This window comes from Nothoprocta perdicaria, unplaced genomic scaffold (assembly GCF_003342845.1).
Source record: "Nothoprocta perdicaria isolate Ctin4 unplaced genomic scaffold, notPer1 scaffold_77, whole genome shotgun sequence".
Taxonomy (NCBI): Eukaryota; Metazoa; Chordata; class Aves; order Tinamiformes; family Tinamidae; genus Nothoprocta; species Nothoprocta perdicaria.
In genome coordinates this window covers 2713658-2737016 of record NW_020456054.1, presented here as the reverse complement: position 1 = coordinate 2737016, position 23359 = coordinate 2713658, and the positions used below count along the sequence as shown (strand labels likewise).

Sequence of the window (23359 nt, the reverse complement as noted above, 5' to 3'; positions counted from 1 at the left end):
AGAAGATCTAGCTTTCAGGCTCCTTACAGGAGTTTTTCTCCCATTATTTACTCYGTAGCAATTAGAAAAGCAACACATTTTCTGTATTTAAGCCACAGTAAAAAGCTGCTTTCAGTTCCTCTCCTAACTTTTGCACAACAAATCTTATTCACTCACTATTCAGGCAATCAAGAACTTTCAAAATTACAAAGAAATGCTATTATCAGCATAATTAGAACCGAGTCTTTCACATGCAGTGTTCTTACATGACAAGATGTRAGAAGTAGCAATCTATTCACTGCTGTGACAAAGTGTACCTTAATAAAACAGATTTTCAAACAATTTGTTTGTTTTATGCAAATCCTTGCAGCATAACCCAGATGTTTGGACATTTGTTTTCAAAAGTTCCCMTCCCTTTTTTCTTTGTCATAGCCTAACATACTTCAAGCAGTTTCTTGGCAGAAACTAAAACATCTTTTATCTGTAAAAGGAGGCGAATTCAACTTCTTGCACATCATCTTTTGCCATTCTACCAAAATACAGATATTACAAACACGTTACGAAGCCATGAACAAGGCAGTGCATAACTGTACACTGCAAATGACTATGCAGAGCACGCCTTCTTAGGTGTTCTTAATATTACATTCAGGAAAATGATATCCCATGGTTACTTCTGGGTCACCAGAGTAAATTCAGAAGCAACACATCTAGTGTGTCTTTGCTCTTCTGAATGGTCTTTGAAGTTCCCTTGCTCTAGATTTTAGGCGCCAAGCTAAAAGAATATAATTAAAATAAAAGCAGATGCCGCCCTTTGTTTGCTTTGAGACAGAAACATTTATTAAAATGATTTATTAGTACAGAAAATATTTACTGTATCATTTCAAGAAGAAGAAACTGCATCTTACAGGAGACCACCACCTAACAACTACTTTCTCCTTTATTTTATTTCTTGTCAAGTTTTCATCTGCAGTTCACTAGAAGATCTGCCATGTAGCCACCTGCAAGGATTGACACGYTGCATGTCTACCTGCCACAGGCCATGCTTATCGGATCAATAATACACTGGAATCAATGGAAGGCAACTGTTGATTTCCATAGGCTTTGGATAGCCCGCCTATGCTCTAAGGATTTAATGATTATAGTAGATATCTACATCCAAAGTACACTGTAATTTGTTAAGTCAGGATGCAATCTCTGGAGCCACCTAGTTCAGGCACTGCTCTCCTCCCATCCCAGTTATTTTTCAGCGCAGCCCCCACGACCCTGGGCGCCGGCAGCAGGTCGGCAGCAGTGACCACAAGCCCAMGAGAGCCGGTCAGAGCTGCCCATTCCACGTCCTGCTCTGTCCACGCATGTGGTGGCAGAGGCAGCCCAGGCGTCTCGCTTGGAACTACCCGCRGAAACGAGGAGCAGCACTGGGGCCATCTGAGCAGATCACACCATCTTCCCACAGAAAAGCCAGTGCCCTGGAGCTGGTCCACAGACTCTTTTTGGAAGGGATGAAGTTAAGCCAGCTGCATTTCAGAAGTCTTGCAATAACAAACCCCACACTTTCCACCTTGCATACTGAGATACAGACTCAGTCATTAACCAGCACTTCAATGTTTTTCAAAATTATACACAATTCCTAGATGGTTTTCAAAGAGATACTAAGAATATTAATATATGAACACTGACCTTGTTTCTTTTAACCCTTCTTTCTGAATGACTTCCAATATTTGTTTTGCAGTCATTGGTGAGTTGGGGTATTTTTCCAATGCCTAAAAAGAAATAATAAATGTTTAAGTGACAAGGCACAGCTGTCCTGTGAATTTTAAAGGTCATGTGAACATGCAGTCTCTACACGATCATTTGTGAAAGGCAGGGAACTGTAGTGTTGAGACTGGAGTCCTCTGTCTGTTGGAAGGTCAGACACAAGCCAGGAAACTGCAGCAAGAGTAAGACCTACTTGCTGCTTGTCTGTATCATCTGCTAAAATGCCTGGGAAATACTCTTGCCAGGTTCCAAATAAACCAAAGAGTTAAAATACGAAACTAATTTTAGGACGCAGAAAACAGTTTCTTTCAGGCAGCAAGAAAAAAAAAGGCAAAAACGAAAGAAAGAGAAAGCTAGTTTCCTCTATTACTTAAAAACTATTTTAGGTCATTTGAATATTCTACACTTAGGTTCTGCCATGACCTCAAAAAATTGTCTAAGAGCTTCCATTTGCAGAGGAAGAGCTACTGTGACACAGTTTGACACAGATAGGTTTTTAATTTTAAATGTTTTTTTTTGTTTCTAACAAAGATGAAAAATGAAGTAGTTGGAGCAGTCACAGAAGCACGTAAGATGCTACATGACTCAAAGTGCAGTATATTTTTCCAGTTCAGCTCAGTTTTCCACTCCTTTGCCTTTTCCAATTGAGTCCAAATTAACCCACTCTTCTTCCCAGCTACAGTCATCTTATATGGGATTTTCTACTTTTTGCATTTCCCTTTTTCCCCCATCAGTTTTAAGCAGTTACCCACATCAGCCACTGCTTTGCCCATGTAAGTGCCAGGCTGACAGCCCTTTTACTCAGCAACAAAAGGTGCAGCACAGGCAGGAGCAATGCAAGCTTCTCTACCGTGTCTTGCCAGCATATTGCAGCAACGTCCTGCATTTCCACCATGGGCAAACGAGAAATCGGTTTGGTCTCCAAACTCACCCCGTCCTGATGGTTACCAATGGCTGGCAACTGGGAAAGCAGGTACTACTGGGTGGTCACCTGCCCACGAGGAACTAGAGACACCACCAAATCGTGCCATGGGAATCACCAAAGTGTGAAGGGTGTCACCCAGGGCTGTGATCAAGCAGCTCGCCAAAAGACAAAGCCTCCCTCCTCACGACCAGGTCCTTGTCCAGCTCAGCCCTCTCCTGCCATTCCGCAGTTCTGATTTGCTGCCTGTTTCTCCCTTTCTCATCCAAAACACAGTTTACCAAATCCTTAGGATCTTCTGTTAAAGGTGTGCTTGGTAGCCCTTACCTTTCAGTTCTACAAAAGGAAAATGCAGATTGAGGGCTGCACTAGAAAGGTTTGGGAGCTGAAGTGAGCTTCTTGCACGTACATAAATCGGCAAGATTCAAAAGGGAGATTTGAAAGGAGAAAGAACAGTGGTCAGGAAAGAGCATGACAATGAATACGGTCAGAAGGAGCTGCAAGGGCTGGAAAGGGGGCCTTTGCACAGCAAGGGAAGAGAAATTACATGCTGYGCTAGTGGAAGAACCACTGACACATTGGAAAAATGACAACGTATGTCGGATTAAGACTAAGATGAGAAAGGATTAATGCTGTGAAGAGACAAAAATGGAAACCTTAACTTCTGGAAGGAAGACAAGGAAAACAGATACAGCAAAATGACACACTGAAACAGAAGGAAAACGAGGGAACTGAATTGAACTGGGAAGACTCCAGAGGGCAAACTGGGTAAAACTGGAAAGGACAGAAGAGGAAACTACACTGTACTGGACACGGCCATGAAGAAACTGGGTGCACTTGAAAGCGGGGTTACTCACTGTGGAGGATTCCCTGTTTCTCTTCCTGAGTACAGGCCCCTCAGCACACCTGGGCAGCTGCTCCCTGCAATTGAGAAAATGTGGGTAGCCCTGTCCCCTCCTCTACGCCACCGCATCCTGCTCTAGCGAGGCAGTTAAGAGCTGAGTGTCACCAGGCAAGGTGGATGCCAGTGGGGAGGAAAGAGAAAGGCGGCGCAGCCACCGCAGGTGACGGCGCTGCGGGACACGGGCTGCGGGACACGGGCGTCTTCACCAGCACAGTGACCGCGGCACGCAGCACGGCGCCACCGCGGCCCAGGGCTCAGCCAAAGCCACGGGGCAGCGTTTAAATGCCATGGCACAAAGGAAACATTCAGGGCAGAATGGCGAGCTGAAATGCGGGGCATGTTGGGCTGGCTGGTGCTGCCAGAGCCAACAACGGCCCGCGGGGCGGCCGGGTTCTGCCGTGGGGCCGGCTCCGCACGGACCCTGCATCCACTCTGCCCATCGAAGCCCTTCAGCACAGGCCTGGGCTCTGAAGAACTGCTTCGTACCCTAACTGGAAAGCACAATTGTCCAGCTCAATCTGCTTAATTTGAAAACAATCTTATCRTGCAGCCAATTTATTTTTCTTTATCACAATAAAGATTTAGTTGAGAATATTTGCAAGGATGTTTTTTGTGCCCCTCCGGCCCCCCTCCCACTTCTGCTTCCAAAAAMCCTTTAGCCAACTCATTTATCATGGCATGAAAATAAAAATAACTACTCAGAAAAACATTCTAATGACAATTCCATTATTTTCTTCCCCCAGCTACAGAAAACAGTATTATTTAAGCATCTGTGAGCTAAAGGTTACAATGAACTGAAAATTGCACTAGTGTCTCTTGCCACCAACATCACCGAGGACCCACAATGACTTTCGCATTTATAAGTCTTTTAAAAATAGTAGTAGAAAATCAAACTGAATTACTAACTGTCCCTTAAAGCAAATGATAAAATAAATGCAGTAGCATAATGAAGCCACAGACTCCCTGGTCAGAAAAAAGGAATGCTGAAGTCTCTATGTGTTTTAATATCCTTCTCCTTCCTCCCACTCCACCCACCCATTCCATCATATCTTGTTGGGCAGTGACTGGGCAATGCTGAAATTGAAAGCAGCCCAGGAACTCTCAGGAAGAGTGTGACTGTTTCACTGCATCTTGTTAAGGAGAGCAGCGGCAGAAGAATGGGTTGCACTGGCTGGCACCTCTGGCACCGGGGATCAAATCCGCCCTATTTATTCATGTCGTGTCGTGCAGCTATTGGAAGGGACAGCGACTGAGGGCACAAAGGATGTGCCTTCTACCTGGAAGTCTGCAAGATGGACGGGGTAGTTGGTTAAAACGCAGGTTCAACACCCACAGACAAGACGATGCCGACTCCAGCGAGCGCGAGCAGAGGGAGGCCAAGCGACGAGTGAGGGGCGGTCAGAGCCTCGGCTGTGGCTGCGTCGCCGACACACATCAACCCCCGGCTCCAGGGAGATTGAATAACGGCACAGATCCCACAAACACATGAATTCCCAGCCTAATGGGAAACATATGTCGGTTATATGCGACAAGAAGCAATCAAAATTCCTTCTCTCGGCAGGGTCACTGTCACTCTGTGCCTCTGCAGAGTTCAGCAAAGCAGATGCCACAGGGGGAAAAAACTGTCTCCCAGGAAGCTGCTAACTGGAGAATCCTGGAGCCCAGGCAGGACTCGYGGCTCTGCCTAAGGCAGTAGCCCAGGGCACGCAGCTCACCTGCTAAACGAGGACCTCCCTGCAACGGAGGGACCATTAGTCTCATTTGTAGGTCCCATTGGATCAGAGCTGCTCTCCCATTTGTGCGTCAGCCTCTAGAGGGAACAAAAGCAGAGGGGCAGCAGGATGCGAGGTGAACCCCAAGGCCACCTGGATATCACACCAAAAGCCACCTGCAAACGCAGCGCTGCTGCCGGAGAAGCAGCCGCTATCCCCACAGCTTCATCTGTTGGCGAGGACGAGTCCTCTCCACAAGAGCCACGCGCAGGCGGACACAGCGCTGCCATCCAGGATCTGGTGCCGCGGCCCCTGCCCAAGGAGGGCAGGCCGAGGCCCCATCCCTGCTGCCAGAGGCTTGCAAGCAGCTGGAGGTCAGGGAGCTGGCAAGCATCTGATCCACTCTAGTGGAGGGATTCTCTTCTACAAGATTACTTAAATAATTCGGGAGGAGGAAAAACAGTACAGTTAGAGCCAGCTCTCCCACTCAAGAGTCAAAATGCAAGGGTCAAGCTGAACTGCACAACAGGCATGTTTTACTACCCGAGGAGGGSAGGGTGAATAAAAGAACAGAAAAGTAATTTTCCTTCTTCTCCTAGGCAGAAAATATATGATATTTTCTAGTCAACCATTACTAAGTTAGTGAATTGAAAAACGGAGTCCCAAACAGGGTGCAAGACCAGCATCCTGGAATAAATCCAGCATTGTCTTTTCCAAATGCTTGTGCGAGGTTAACAGGAGGACTGACTTCTATGGTGGGAAATACCCCACTCAAATCTTTTGTATTCATTTTTGATTAACGGCTTCAGTCCTTGGAGAATTACTGGCTGTCTGGTAACAAAGTTCAAAGCCTTTTGTGTGAGGGAAGATGGGTAAATGGGCTCGGAGAGCAGAGCAGAGGGTAGAAACGGAGTGAGGGAAGAAAGGAGGTGATTACAGATGGATGAATACAAGAAAAAGGCAAGAAGAAAAAGAGAGACGGGACACAATATATGAAAAAGAGAAAAAGGGGATGGAAATAACACAGGACACCACAAGCTATTTGAACAGAAGTTCTGAAATAGAAGATTCCTGGAGCTCTTGTTGATAGTGACTGAAAGAAGGTAAAGGGCAGTTTCCAGGTGCTAAAAACATAAAAAAAAAAAAAAAAAAAAAACCCTAAAATGGGAGTAGGAATTCTCCTAGTTGAGCTTCTCTATATAAGCAATTGCAGTTACAATACAGAGGTTATAAAGCTGCAAGTGGAAGGAGCTGCATTCTGTAAGAGATGGCCCCATGATATGCTCTGTACTCTGCATTTGCCTTTGTAACTCACGTATCAATCCAGCTGAGAAACAAAAGCAACATCAACCAAGAAACAAGGACGTAGCATAAACAAGAAAACAACATATACAAATATGTACAAACTGCAGAAATACTTTAAATGAAGTTTTAACAACTTCCTGCCTACTAAGCCACACTTTAGTAGGTTCAGAGGTAAAGCTGTTAACCTATAAAGCTGAATGGGTTAAGGTTTGTTGACCCAAATTCTTTTTCCTCCTAAGTCAAAACCACTTCAACTGCAGGTTCTATAGCTTGAACTAGAGGGAACAACTGGGAGAGTGTTTCCTGTAAGACAGTTTCTACTTTGAAACTTGTTTGCAAGTTGCTCTGAAACTGCCTAGCTTTGCTAAGCCACCAAAATTACAAGACATAATCATTTTCTAAAATACTGGATGAAAGAAAAGCAAGAAAGAAGCCGAACTATTTTCTGTTCGTTCCACTACTTTGACTGGCTAGTTGAATGCTTCTTCTGGGATGTCTGAACCTTTATTATTATCATCATCATCATCATCATCTTTTATAAAGTCATATTTTTAACCTGGTAGCAGGGCTGCAGTGGTGCTTTGGAAATTCCAAACAAACCGCACACTTGATATTTTGAATTCAAAAGAAATTGGAATACAATTGAGCTAAAATTAAACCTGCACTGTGCTATTTCTTTGGAAAGCATCAAGTCTGGCAGCTACACATCTTGCTACACATTCTGCTGTTGCTAGTAGATTCAGCCATCGTGCTATAGAAAATGTAAAGTTCTTAAACCTAAACAAATGGCTTCTGATAACAACCTATTGACCTGGTCTACCATACTGAAACAAAGAAAAACTTTGKTTTTTTTTTTCTCCTTACTAATTAACCAGTCTAAGCAGCCAGCAACTTCCACCTTGGAATGTGTCAGCACAAATTCTTACACATCACAAGAACCGTAAGAGGGTTCTGCATATTCACCGGGTTCATCCGAACAGATCTGTGTGGGATCAGGGTCCAGGGCGGATATCTTAGTGAGCAGGATGCCCCGCTATGGATTTCGTTGCTCTTGGCATAACTAGCGCACGGAGGCTTCAGCTCAAGCGCCGGCGCGTGGAGGCGCTCGGCAGGGCAGCCCGGCCTCTGGAGGCTTCTGCTGGGCCACGCAAGCTCTACCTCTCCTCCCTTCCTACCACACTCCCCATCGCCTCGCACAGTCCTGCCTTTCCCAGCTCTCATGGGGATACTCTCATCTTTTGACAACCCACATCTCTGTATCTCCCATTTTTCTGCATCCCTTCCGATGTGCCTTCCTTCTCTTCTCCTCACTGCAGCCCCGTTCCCTGAACACACTTCTACATCTCCCACCCCAGACGCAGCAGCGCAATGACGCAGACGCAGGTCCTTGCCGGGGGCTCCTGTAGATCCCTGCAGCTCCCCGGYGGGCAGGAGACGGGCACGCGCCGAAGGGGCAGCCAGCGGCGCCAGCAGGACCCACGAGCAGCACTGCGGTTCCCACAGCTCCCACGGGCCACGTGCTCTGCTGCTCAAGGCGGCAGGAAAGTTTCAATGACCGCATGGAAGCGGCCCACTGAGAAGGGTGGATCAAAGCTGTCTCCAACTGCGAGTCGTTATGACGGAGAAGCAAGTAGCAAAAYGGGGCTCTGTCACCTGCAAAACTCGTGGAAATCTGCACTAATTCAGTGATGAAGCAGGCCATGATCCTGGAATGCCTCTAATTCCACCGGGGATAAACATTCTTCTTTGGCACTTACCCCGACACCAAACGCTGAGAGGCCGTGACGGGGTGAGCGGGCCTATGGGAGCGGCGCGGGAAGAGACGGGCGCTCGCTCAGCGGGACGCGGCAGCCACCGAGCGCACCCAGCACCACCTGGATGGGCAAGGAGCACGGCGAGGAGGCCCCAGCCTCCTCCCCTGCACACACGCTGCCTTCTCCAGCACAAGGATTTTTCTCTGAGACTGTAAAAGGTTTGCTGGAAAACTGATGTTTCAGCATAGTGCGCTCAAAATAAAAAAAATGAAGACGACTTCCCATAAAATCAATACAGAGAATGAGTATGTGTTTGTTTTAAAAGCCTTTGACGCTTCATTTCTCCAGGCAAATGTAATGTGTAAGGGTTACTTCTAATGTGAGAAATAAAATTCCTACTGGCTACTCTCCGAACAGACCAGATTTAACGAGAGGAGACAGTAACGCCGGCTTTCTTGCCATTGCTCCGCTGCCCCAGCTTATCTTGTTCGACAGTGTCCTAAAGATACAGACCTAAGATTTCCAAGGCAAAGAAAAAATCTAGAAGCATAAAATACTACAAATAAAGTATTTTAAATACACACTGCAGCTTCATCCACCCTCCATTCTTACATCTCTGCTCTGCCCATTTTGAGTACTTCTTACAACTAATAGTCACTTACTGAAAGGATGAGGCAGGTTTCATGCAGTCACCATCACTGACGCAGTGAGACGCGTCTTTAACCACCCAAGAAGCACATCTAACGTTCTAACGTTACTAACACAGTGCTAATGATAATCAATATATAAATGAAACGTTAACTATCAAAATTATAGTTCATTTTAAACTCAGATTCCATGAAAACACTCATAAAACTCACAAGCCATTTTGATGYTTAGGTGAAAAGCCAATTGAAAAACACTGATCCTCTCAACCTCACAAGGAGAAGGCATAAACTTCAGAACTCTGCTGTTTGCTCTCCTCCTCACCCACAGGATAATACAGCACTGACAGAAGGAGCATCGCTCACTTCAGAGCAGTAAGTATGCAGAGATGCGGGAAATTACTAGCAATCTTTTTTAGTAATTTTATCCCAGAAAGAAAGAACACAATGTGTCTAAGGCATGGCTAAAGTGAAAAGAAATTCCTGAGAGGTGTAGAAYAAATGATAAAGCTGGTAAAATAATCCTCTGCAATTACAGACACAATAAAGAGCCATTCGCAATTCCTGAAGCTCACCTGTATCAGAGGCTACATGATAAACAGAAAAGCTCTGCCAAAGAAAAAGCGATGAAAGCTTTTGGCTTGGGGGCTGCTTTTCTCTTTTTTTTCCAAATAGAAGAGAATTATTCTTTGTTGTCAGAGCTGGCATTACAAAAGAGAAGAGTTTTAGAGTCATCTGTGTTACGGAGTTCATTTTTCCCCCGTAAAACTTACAAAATGATTTCACATCAGCTTCCATCAGCCTGACCCATGACATCACTGAGTCCTGGCACGATCCAAATCTGCTGCTTAAAATGCTCTGGGAGCAGATATAGTAAGTCATGTTTCTGAGCAAAGTAAATACAGCTTTCTCATAGAACATGTAAGGAGAGAATTCTTTTGTTAGCTGTCAGTGGGATTTTGCTATCTTTGTTAAATATATAATGGTTAGTGTCATAACAAAGATCAGCCATCATGTTATGGCATTTATCTTCATGAGGGAAGAGAGGAAGGGCTACTGTGATTTATTCCATCTCTCCTCATGAGACGATTAATGTCATAAGAGATTAGTCTTCAGTGCTGACTGTACACAGAACAAAATATAGGGCTAGAGTGGGATGCTGAGCAGCCCTAATTGCCACGAGTTTGGAAGCCCACCTTACAGATGGTCGACAATTCTCATCTAAGCTTTTCAGAAAYAGGAGAATGTCTTAGGGTTCACTACTTCATATGCATTTTATGTCACGGATTAGTTCAGTTCTTCTTCTGCAGTCTTTCTATATTGTCCTTTCCCCCACCTCAGCGCCTAAGTCCTCCCACTGCTCTATTAAACCCATCATGTCTTGCAGCACTAAAGTGTTCCGTGAGCTGCTGGTTCATAGTGATACTTGTCACACCTGTTTAAAGGCTTGAACAATATACCATTTAACAACTATCACTAGGAAACATTTATCACAACGTAAGAACAGAAGGAAAACAATAGATTTTTATCTGTCTTTGCATTCATATATAAACACATTTAAAAAAGAAAAAAAAAATGGGATTGGAGCAGTTTTCCTCAAGTTTTGAGCAAAGCTACACAACCACTTCTTTCCAAGGACATTAAAAAATAATCTGACCTTCTTGAATGTAAACTAATAATTTTTCAGTACACTGTCCTYCTAGGGAAATGTACATGTAGGATTTTGTTCTTATGAAAGAAAACCCTTCAGATTACACTGTGATGAGAACATGGAAACCATGATAAACAGAAGTTCTGTCAAAGGGGCAAGGACTATATTTTCCCTTAAAATGGAGAATGAATTTTCTTAATTTTCTTAARTTCTCCTTTTCTGGATACTATGGTACCTTACCAAGGTGGTTAAACCCATCCTTGATTTCAAACAGAACATGTTATTAAAGAGCTCTCACCACAAAGCATTCCCTTATTTAAGCTTCTCAAACACCAACTTAAAGACTTTTATCAGACTGTTAATCACATCCACATACAATGTAATCATCAACTGAGACCAGCCCTGCCAGGGGGGCCAGTCAGGTAACACGGTAACGTTATGGCAAGGCAGAAGTACCACGGAAGCTAATGCATTTATTTCTTATTGATGGTAAGTGGACAAAGGTAAAAATCAGTGGGTCCTCACTGTTTACCAGTTGGATGCTATTTTTCCTAGAGACTTAAACCAACAGGAGCAATTATGTGGCATAGGTAAACTCAATCAACGGGGCCTCCAGCCTATACAAAGGAAGAAAGATGAACTGTGACTTCAAAACTGGAGGTGGCGCGGAGATAAAAAGCTGATTGTCAAACCAACAGTGCCAAGTGCAGATCRTGTCTTTGCCCATGAGAGAAAAATCTGAAGGTGCTCAGGATACTCCCTGCCTGTTGTGGAGGCTCCAAACTCCTAACCCTGCTCAAAGGGATCACTCTGAGCTATGAGACTGGCTGACTCCCCGATCAAACTGGGCAACCACTGACCAAGTTACAGTGGGAAATGAGAATCAGCTGTGCGTTGTGCAACCACCTCCACTGAACTGCTATCATCTCCTGAACAACAGCAAAGTAATTAAGGAGTAACAGCGGATTTTCTGAGGGAATATAAACACAGAGACTTCTTATAAAGCCAAGTTTCCTGTCAAAGACAAATTTTTATTTTTAATAGATTTTAATTTGCCCAATGTATTTCTTATCCTTGGACCATCCCCCTCCACCCCTACAGGTTGAGCAGATTCAGCTGTTTTCTGGCAAGGGAAACTACCCAAGAAAAACACCACAAAAGGCTAAAACATGGTTGATAGATAATGGATTCAGTTGTGATTTTATTCTTTTCTATTAGCACCAACATGCATACGTTAAAGGATCAGAGTTTTCTCAAACATCACACTTCCCCAGGAAATGTAGCAGTAAAAATCATCACCTCCTAGGAAATGTTACTGGCAAAGGACTTCAGTGTCTGCGGTTTTAGGCATAACGTTATAGATGTTTTAAAAGATCATAGTGATAAACAGATTAACTACATCTTCCACTTCCCCCTAAAATAGCAAGCAACAAATGAACAGAAAAATGAAAATTGCTTATGCAAAGTTTACACTGCCTCAGCCTAGGCTTCCACTGTAGCTACTGAACTCATAAACGTGCCATTGAATCAATATGAGTAAGTTATGAGATTCAAATTCAGGAACACAATTTTCCTTTAACTGTGCCAAGCAACCTCATCCAAAAACACAAAATTATGCACAGAAGATTTAGGCATTATTCCCTGATGTTGAAACAAAAATACACCAGATTCATAACAAGGAAACTATCACCGTCTCTTCTTCAAGCATCACACCAGAGAGATTTTACAAATAGGAGATTCTAGGAGAACTATTTATGCATGTGATTTGCTGTCCTCAAAATAAGTTGGGCAAGATCACTTGAAACTAATCCTGAAAATTCCGACAGGAGATTTTTTTTTACTAAACGGATGAGAGAATGTTTCAGAAGGCAAATGGTTCTTTTCAATTATTTCAAAGGAATTACTTATAACTTCCAACAATACCCCTTTGGCTGAGAGGGCCATAAAGGAAATTGTTCTAAAATTAGATAGACTGCAACATAATAAAAACAGARTAGTTCATTTCAAAGACAAAGGCTCTATCTTTTACAGAGCAAAGAAGCCAGAATGTTTTATCTTGGTGTATCTTTGCCATTCTTGCATTATCAAAGTTTGAGAAGAATCCAAACATTAAATGGAAAGTTTGGGGACTTCAGCAGGTTACCTTTTAAGTGATAAGATAGCAAAATGGTAAGTAAATGCTAAGTACCACATGCTCTGGGTGTCCCTGCTGGAGCAGGGGGTTGGACTAGATGATCTCTAGAGGTCCCTTCCAACCTCAACCATTCTGGGATTCTGTGGTTCTGTAAATAAACAAAATTCACTTTTCACAAATAAACAAAATCTTTTATCCTAGAATATGGAAGTATTTTTTCCATTCCTTTCACTTTCAAACATGAAATTATATTGTATATTATATTGATGTATATTATTGTATTGTATATTATATTGATGGACACTGTATGTCCATCCGGTGTGAAAATACCAGTCTCTGTTTTACCATCTCCCAACGCAGCAGCAACATCTTTCTCCTAGGATCATCAATATTATTCAGGCACAGCTCTCTCTTCAGCACATAGCAGGTCAAGAGACCAAGACTTAGTTTCATTCTCTTCTACTAACCTCAGAAAATGTATGTAAATACTTACAGTAATAAGCTCCATATCTTACTATATACGCATATATCATTTAAAAAGACCTTTTTCAGAAGATTAGTCTTCAGAACRCTGATCACCAGATCCTTCCCCTCTTCTTCCACACTCCATTTTTTTCTATAAAACTGACTGCAACTTTCAGCCACCGCATGAAGYTTCCTGCCATTCTGGCTTTAACTTCGTTGAGAACAGCAAGCAGGTGCAGTGGTATTTTTCTTTTTAACCTGTTGTTCACCGTGCGGCTCTTTGGGAAGCATTCCCCAACCACCATGCGGACGCTCCAACTCCACTTAYCTAGGCAGCCACTTTCGCAGATCTGAGCATGAAGATAGCAGCAATGTTATATATAATTAATTTGAAACATTCACATGCAGCTCAGACACTAATGTAATGGGTGAGCAAAGGAGAATTTTGGAATGAAACTAAGTCTGATGTAATTTAGCAAAGTTAACATTGGCTACACACATATTTACAATTTAAAATATTAATGGAAGTGTTAAAGACTTCAGGAAATAGTAAAATGAGGGTTTTTTTGAGGGAATCTCAAACAGAACCTGTCTGAAAGCAACCCCACAAATGGATAGAGACGGAAATGTCTGTTTTGCAACAAACTGATTTTGCAACATATTAATTCTTTCATTAGAGGTTTGCTTGTAAAATATTTTTAAATACTGGGCCAAACTGGCCAACTAATGTGAAAGATCAAGATATTTTAAATAGGTTTGTCTTGTTTTTCAAAGAGATCAAAAGAAGACAGATGACCCTCTTCTGGAGCACTTTCCACATCTATACATCACGCAGTCACTAAAACAATCCTGACCCATTGCTCTGACCCAAGTGCTCCAACACGTGAAATCCGTTTTCTAGTTTCCCGTCTACTGCTGTAGTTTCCAACCCGCCGTTCAAAGCCCTGTTCAGAGACCTCCTTTTCGCAGTCTATGAAACTCAGTAACGCAAACTGGTTTTCCCTCAGTGCCTCTGCCCACCCTCCCCTATCACTCATCTCTGGCACGGTATCCTGCACTCCTCAAACACAGCCAGGCCAGCATCTATTTGTTCACTTCTCCCATATTTACACTCTTTTTGTTGAACGACTCCCCAGACAACCCTCCATGAATTCCAGAGTCTCCTCCTCAAGCAACAATTCTGCTGTGGCTCTGGAGGCTAAAGCAACAACCCACAATAGTTAATATCAACATCAAGCACGCATTGCAAAAGGACTGCATTCCAGTAATGGACAGGCAGTAAGATATCTTCAATAATAACTTATGTGCAATGACTGCAACAGCTATTTACATTTTGTGAGGTTGTTCACAGCTGGATGATGAGCCCTCTAGGTAATTCTGCTTGCAGACATCCAGCTGGACACAAAGATGTCTTCAAAATGTGCATTATGAATGAAATAAATTATTAAATAAATTATAGTACATTAGGCCTATTCTTCTAGGAAAGAACCTTGTGCATCATTGCTATAGCAAACTGTTGAAGAGGCTCAAAGCCTAGAAGTCCTAGAAAAAAAAAATCTAAAAGGCTGCAGAAGTGACTGAGCACCATTAATGAGTATTTTTCAGGAAAAAAAAAAAAACGGGCTTTTCTGTCTAGATACTGCCAGGAAAAAAAAACAGCCGAGACATCTAAGTAGCTCATGGATAACTGAGAATTTTAGGACCTAAAAAAAACACCAATATTGTACTACACCTAAAAAAACACCAAAAATGTATTAGGATTATTGAGATAGCTGGATGTCTAACTTGCTATTTAAACAGATGGGACTAAAACAAACAAAAAATTCAAAACAGAAAGTTATCACTTACTGAAGGATGAAGTTGTGCACTTTGGCAATACAGTGACAGTGGGAAGGCCCCATCACATAAAAAGAGAGCTAAAGTCATGAAGGAAAGAACAAAATGATACTGGATATGAAGGTCTGACTGTAATTTACTATATTCTGTAGACTTTTCACCAAGAATGTCAAATATAGTGGCCCACTGCTCATGCTCCTGAGAGTCAACCTGCTGATGTATCCTTTGATTAAGTTTTTTTTTTTTTTTCACTTTCTAAACACTGAGTTGTACAAGAGGTTGACCAGAATATAGTGATTTAGAATTTATTGAGGAGAGCTGCTTCACAAAATTCCTGGTCTTCTTCATAACCAAGATCACAGGAAGAAGGAGAAAATACTTTCTACATTAAGTTCTCCATATCATTTACTACCTCAAGACACTTATCTGTCAAGTAACATTTATGAAGTTGAAGTTGTAGATTTCTACCGAACATTACTACCTGTAGGTCAGGTTATCTCCTGTAGGATGTGACTATTACCCTGCTGAAAATGATGTCTAGAGTTGAATATCTGCAAAGCAGTGAAAAGAACCTCATTATCACTGACTCAACTTTACCAACCTAGACATGTTGGAAGACCAGTTTTAAAACACAATACGTAGCACCTGCCTGCTAAATAAATCATTTTCTGGTGCTCCAAAATCATGAACCACCTTCTAGGACGTGACCTGGAAAGTCCTTTGCTGAGAGCTGTGAATGTCTCTAGTGCTCCCAGAGTGCAGAATGAACTGTGGTTGCCAATGCTGGCAAACATTGCTAGGCAGAAATTAAACTCACAGTGCACTCACTACAGGTTCATTTAGGACAGATGAGGTACAGGGTGGCCCTTGGCAGGGATGACCCTCAACCTCTAACAACCAGTTCCCACATTAAAAACTTTCTAAGTGCCACAGACACTGCAGAAAGCTCACATAAGACTCGTCAGCTCATGAAAGACATGTCCAGGTCTACAGAGACATTGTCATGCTGAGTGTAAGCTGTTAAAGACAGCCAAACACTTTGTGTTTAATGGATGGGAGCAGAGAATTATTAGAGTCCCTTTGCTGCCTGCCCCCAATGCTAGAAACCCCAGAACTTGCTTGGAATAAAAGTGAACAGAAGTGCCCTGAGTCCTCTGGACACCACATGCACCCACCACCCCAAACAATGCAATGACACTGAAGAAAACCTAGGAAGAAGGTATGTGCTGTCAGATAACTACTAATGTTTCTCACAACACCTCACTATGTCTGTGCTAAATTACTATAACAAATTACTGCAGTATAGTTACTGAGGACATATTTAGGATTGGTCTGTTTGGATGCTTGATTCCTTTCATTCATAAATTTCTCACAAGGATGATTTGGTCACTGCAACTGGAAGCTATGGAATCTTGCTGAAATAATTGCCACTAATCCCACCTACTGCCAGGTCCTGAAACCACACACAGTGGAAATGGAGGTAACTGCTGAGTTACTGCCAGCATATACTTAATATACTGGAACATATTAAGATTATCATGATACTCTGAGAACTGGAAATCATTTTGAGACATACAATATCTCAAAAACACTGCTCCAAAGCCAGGAGGAAAGTATAGCACATGGTCCTCAAAGTGGCCTTAGTTTACTGGCTGCAGCCATAAAGAACAAAGCAAAGGTTCCTCCAGCACAAAGTACAGCAACTTTGACTTTCATCCTTGAAAAGCCCAAGCAACTTACTCCAAACTAGGATGTTACAATGACACAGTTTGATCCAGGCTCTCAGCGAAGTGGGTTAGCAGATATAAAGCAACGCAGCTGAGATGAGGGGATAGGCCCTAATGTGTGATGAGTGACAATGATGTCAGTTGATCCAATGGGTACCAAATGAAACACGCTAAATCTTGTGTGTGACGAACTTGCAAACTGACTGTAAAACTAAAAATTAGATCAGTTATTTCAACTCAAACATGCAGTAAAACAGGAAAATGCTGGTTCATCTCCTACAGAAAAGAAAGGTAAGCTAGGAGCCATGGTTAGGCTAGGAGAATGGTTATCCATTCACTGGTCAGTGAGCATTAAAGTCTAGCTTAAGGCACTGAGAACCCTGCTATTGTGGGAATATTCAGATGTACATTCCTGTAAGGACTGATGTCACTCTGCTTTGTTAGAAATGATGTGACATTACTGAGAACAGGGCTGGTTCCTGGGTTGGGTTCCTTCCTTCCTAAATGTCTGTGATGTCAAGGGTTAAAGATAAGAGTTAGAATCAGTGTTCCTCTCAGGCTGCCCTGGAAGAATGTTAAGGTGAGTTGGCATATAATAAATGTACATTCTGTTTGTAGGTCACCTTTAAAAAATTCATCATAATTTCTGCAATATTTTATACCAACAAAATGAAAAACTGACACTTAAAACACAAGCACAGAAATGCAGGTTTGACCTTGTCTAACAAGTGCAAAAATTACTTTGAATAAAACGAAGTGGAGGAAACCCTAGAGCACAGCAAAATAAAATACAGCTCTTCAAAGCAGCATTGATTGTGGATCAAAAGGAAGGGCCATCAGAACTTCCCAAGCCACAGTGTTTCTGCATGTCTGTAAAAGAATCAACTCAGAACAAATATGGAAATAATAGTACGCCTGTGTTAAGCCAACAACAAAGAAATCCTTAATATGGTACAAAGAAATCCTTAATACTGTAAAACAAAGTCATGTCAAATCTCTCATTTCTGGAGATACTTTTTTAAAATATTGTGAAAGGGGATTCATGTATTTATAGTAACAAAAGTGAATACTTAAGACAAAAGTCAAAGGGATTATCATCAATGATCTATCTCATTTAATTTGTGTTTTTTAAATATGAAGTTATAATGCAAAACTATTTCCATACCACTATATGATCTATTTCAACTACACTATCTTATCAGAACAGATGAAACAACAATCACTTTTTGGACAGCCAGTCACATTAAACAGGAACACACAAGTTAACAATTGCAATGGGATTTGTCCTTTTTCTCTCTTTTTTTTTTTAAGCATTGTTTTTCTTAATTAATTGGCATAATTTTCTTAAAGTTTACAAGAGTAGCAGAACAACTCTTAATTAAGAGTTGGATCCTGTCAGGAAACTACTGTAAGGAATACAAGAATTAAGGTATATTACTCACCCAACGTTCACATATCACCTGAACCACAAGGACTCTCCACAGCACCGTAAAGCATATATGGTCTTCAGTAACATAAGCAAAACCTTCCTTTCAGAATGAAATTTGAAGAAGGTTTGGAAGAGAAAAAGCAAGAATATTGGAAAAGGAAAGCAGCACCTAATGGATGAATAATCCCACAAATACAACTGTAGGATCTCTTTCTTCAGAATCAACTAGAGGCAGCGACTTAACACCATGTATAGGAAAGTGAAGCGGACAATAACTCAGCAGGCAGTAAAAAAAAAATCCCTTTAAAAAGTTACCATAAACTATCACCTTTTGTTTGCAGATGTTCTGTGCTGCATATATACGCTGAGCTCTGCATTCCCAAGGTGAGCAGCCTGTACTCATTCTGTTCAGGCTTCTTCTACCTTTCAAGACAAATATCAAAGGATAATGCTTGACAGGCAAAACCAATGACACAACAAGTAGGCAGCGGTGATCCAGCTTAAAACTGTTATCAGTTTTTGCCTGGTGGTGTATTCTTGGGCACGTTGGGCATGCTTTGTTCTCAGTACATTTTATTTCAATAGCTTTTAAGCTGTACCTTATTGCATGAAATGAAAAAAAAAATGACAAAATTCAGCACTCCAGGACTTTAACAAACCGCTTAAGAGCCCTTAGGAGCTTAAGGAAAGGTGAAGGGACACAAGCTTTTTCAGCTAAGTAGAATCATTATAAATTGCTTAAATTATTCAAATGTTTAACTCTTCTGTTCAATTTCTTGTCCCATGTGTGAGTGGGCAACACCTACAGTTTCAACAAATAGGGCTCAACTGAAGGACAAACAGGGTGCTTTTCATTTTCCCTTTGAAGATTTTCTTTTGCTATTTTTCTTTGAAACATACTCTAGTCCTCTAGACATAAACAGCAGAAAAACAGTATGGAGATAATGTCCAGGTTGTACATAAACATTGCTGCTAAATGCTTGCGAGTTCCCATGTAGGATCTACATCAAAGATATGCCCTTGGGCAGGTTGTAAAGACAGGTTGCAATTTCACCCCTAGAAACGTGTGTTCTACAAAATGGGTTCTGTAACAGGAACTGTTAGTGGTATGCCACCATTCCCCCGATTCTGCACATGCGTTCATTTCTCAGGAATGCTTGTAAGCTGGGTTATGCCTTTCTCTAAGATAAGCACACTTGCATGAGGGGGAAGGAAAAAGAAAAAAAAAAAAAAAAGCATCGTGTTGCACAGAGAAGGAGTCAGCTCTCTGCAGGAGACTTCTTCCGCACAACACGAGACCCAATAGAGAACATTCCAAAGGCTCCTGCCTTACTGGCTATACCACATACATGCTATTTACAGCAAGTCGAATACAATGCGAGTCCTTTTCTGCTTACATTTTAAAAATTAAAGGAGTATCTTGAAAGCCACTGCGCAGCAGGAATTTCTAAGTTTCAAAGACCTTTTAATCAAACACCAAGAAATAACATATGCAACCCTACCTATCAGCATGCAGTCTAACCACTTTGACGTAAAGGTTACTAGTTTAACATGATCATGTAATATATTTTTCTAATGTACTTCTGCTTCTTATACTGCGGGAATATGGCAAACGAAGGAGAGCTGTGTAATGATTTCAGGCTCGAGTCCAGTTTTGTACTTCTTTTTTACCCATGACAACTATTACACGGTGCATTATGAATTTCAATATAGATAGAGATTTCACAGACATGACCATGTCCATTTCACTTACAATTATTATACAGCGAATGAAGAAAAGTCTAGACACCGAAAGAAGATGATTTTATGTCTAGGAAAGAGAACTACTGTGGAGACACTGTTGGAACTGTAACTGCCTCTCCCACAGATTTCCTGTACAGCTTGGAGTAAGGTACTTAATCTTTCTGTGCCTCAACTCTGCATGGGTAAAGCAGAGGTCAAAATACTTAACTTCATTGGCATGTTTTAAGTATAGAAACATTTGTGTTTGGGAAGCTACTGGGTATGGCTAATAATAGCTATGTATGTGCCACTGAAACACAAGAGAAAAATGTGTTTTAAGCACAGAGTTGAAGGGTGTACAGAAAATAAAGTATGGCACCTCACACTGAACAAAGAAAAGAAAACGAAAATTCAGTTGTTCTAGCAAGCGAGTGGGCTTGAAGTATTAGGGAAAGCAGCATGCAAAATTGCTGGTTAAAGTCTGGATAGTATCTATGAACATACACCATACAGCAAAATTAATGTGAAAAAAAGCAACGCCCAGCAACGTTAACTTTGTCATTTTATAAGTTTTAAATACTTCTCTTTGAAGGGCCAACATCCTTGTAATGTACAGTCTTTCGTAGAAAATTTAACACACAGATATCCATGCATTTGCTGTGTATATTAAATCTGCCTCTTGTTCCTAAAATAATTCAGCAGCATACAATTTTACAACATATTGATCTAGGTAACTCATGAGTCGTTTTTTGTGAGTAGGTATCAATCACTTCATTGTTTACTTGTCGTTGGAAAGCAATTGATTTAATCAAACCTAGCAGTAATACATTATTGATATATCCCAAGAAAACGAAGTCATAATGAACCATCAGGGTCCTAACATAAAACATCGTAAGGACTTGCAATTCTGGCTGCAATCCTTCAGTGTGATTTGCAAGCATAAATCACTACACTAGCAAAGCTGCACGGAGCAGTGCTGTGTTTCATTCACCCAAGAGAGAGACTTGGGACAAGGTTCTCCGTAACTTGGCGCTGCCGGCAGGCTAGACCAAACACCACACTGCAGACTTGGTGAATATTCCCTACTTGTATACAGCCATGTATCATTTTCACTGGATTTTAGCAAATCATGACTGTTTGGGGAAGGGGGGGGGTGTGGGGTGATATGACATCATGACAATAAAAGGAAGTCTTAGCCCCGCTCCTCAGCAGTGGTTCAGCCTTTGTTCTCCAGAGGCTTTTAAACTTTTCCACATATTGGACCACATGGGAGTAGCGATTTTAATAGATACACATTAAAATTCCTTCAAACAAAAGACAGCTTATTGTGGCAACTGCAGCAATCACTTGAAAGAGTAAAGTTAGGAGAGCACTCAGTGTATTTTATAGACTTTTTAATACATTTTGCCAGTTTAAAGCATAAAGAAGCATGCTTTAAACATTTAAATCTTGTGAGAATTGTGAGAACAGATAGTGGTGACACTGTAAGAACGTGGCCCCATTTCATTTTCTGAGTAGAGGTGTTTTTTTATACAAATACCRAAGCATCTGTACCGGAACACCCTCAGCAAAGCTGAATTACTGTAAAATGCGGTAAGACGCAGAGCGAACCGTATCAGAGTCCAGCACTAACAAACATATGAAAATACCTAGGTACAGCTGACAGAGACATCTATAGGTAGCATCTGTCTAATACTTCATAATTACTTACACAGGAAAGAAAGGCTGAACTTCCTATCTTGGAATTCATACGTCTTCCTATGCTGGAATTCATACATCAGGTTTGGAAAAAAACACTATTTTTGCAAGAAACGTGCTTCACAACTAAACAAGTAATAACATCAGCACACTAAAAATGGATGTCGTGATGGACACGTTACTTAAGCAGTTAAGAATGTAGCAAAGAATGCACAAAAATTAAACGACGGGAATATGAAAAACAGAAAACCAACGTACTGAGCAGCATATATTTCTAGTTTTCCTTTCTTTTGATAAATACACCAACTGAAGCTAAACCAAACCCAACTTTGCACAAGACACACACACAAAAGTGTACAACTGTAAGTTCTGCATTGTGCACAGTTTCTTGTGAAATTCCTAGAAGAAAAAAGTACATAGCCCGAAACTGAAAAGCAACATACACAATATGCTGCATTACACTTAGCAGACGGTAATAGGGAATCGTGGATCATGGAAACAGACACAGCAGGAGATGGGAGACAGTTTCCTAATGAATTGGGCACAGAGAAGGTCCAGAGAGTGAGAGCTTTCCAAGCAGGGGGCTGATTACCTGGATATTGCCCTGCTCCGAGGGGAAGACGAGGCTGAAGGGGAGTCCCAGTCCAAGAGTTTTCCCTCATGTCCTTGTCCCTCCCCCCAGCCCTCCTGTCTACACCACAGGGCGTAACGGAGACCCCCCTCCCGCCCCCGGCATTTCACTTTTCTGCGTCATGAAAAGAATGGACTTCATGGGGAAAGGCGATGCGTGGGCTCGGCGCGGCGGGAACACCCCCTGGACGGTTACACACACACACACACACCCGTTACACACACACACACACGGCCGTTACCGCCGCTACACGCGCGGCGCGGGCGGCGTTTCCTCACGCACGCACCGCCCCAGGGGCGCGCGCGGCCATCGCTGCCCCCGGCCGCGCGGGGGGGTTGGGGGTCGCGCACACGCCCGGAGCCGGCGCCCCCGGCCTCCCCCCCGCTCTCAAACGCTCCCGCTCTCAAACGCACTCCAACACACAAACAGGCTCACACGCCCCGGCTCCTCACGCCGGGGTGCCCGGCCGCCCCCCTCACACAGCCCCTCTCCCCCCCCCCGCCCCCAGCCGCTCCAACGGCTCCAACGGCTCCAACGGCCGCCTTCCTGCGCGCTGCGGAGGGGAGCTGCGGCGGGTGCGGGAACCGGGATTGGGATCGGGAATGGGAACGGGATTGGGATTGGGATCGGGATTGGGACCGGGATCGGGACCACGATCGGGATCGGAACGGGGGGAACAACGGGGGGGGCGGGCCCGGGAGCTGCAGCAGGTGCGGGAACCGGGACTGGGAATGGGATTGGGATCGGGACCGGGATCGGGATTGGAATGGGGGGAACAACGGGGAGGTGGGTGTGGGAGCTGCGGTGGGTGCAGGAACCGGGACTGGGACCGGGACCGGGATCGGAATGGGGCGGGGTGGGGCGGGAAACACCCCCCATGGGTGGTGCACGGTGGGCACGGGAGCTGTGGCGGGTGCGGGGACCGGGACCAGGAGCGGGACCGGGATCGGGAACGGGATCGGGATTGGGACCGGGATCGGAACGGGGTGGGGCGGGAAACACCCCCTATAGGCAGTGCGGGATGGGCCTGGGAGCTGCGGCGGGTGTAGGAACCGGGACCGGGATTGGGATGAGGATGGGGATCGGGATCA

At 43.0% G+C, this 23359-nt stretch overlaps 1 protein-coding gene across 1 annotated transcript in view; it reads right to left on the bottom strand.

The window, feature by feature from the left end:
- ASXL3 (ASXL transcriptional regulator 3) overlaps positions 1-13530 on the bottom strand; it is a 102559-nt gene extending 89029 nt beyond the window's left edge. Inside the window, exons 1-4 of the mRNA XM_026051598.1 lie at positions 13390-13530; positions 5276-5370; positions 3514-3577; positions 1657-1739 (exon numbers count right to left, since the gene is read on the bottom strand). Of these exons, the coding sequence (XP_025907383.1) occupies positions 1657-1739; positions 3514-3577; positions 5276-5370; positions 13390-13530 (383 nt within the window). The remainder of the gene's footprint in view (positions 1-1656; positions 1740-3513; positions 3578-5275; positions 5371-13389) is intronic.
- Between the last annotated feature and the right edge of the window lie 9829 nt (positions 13531-23359).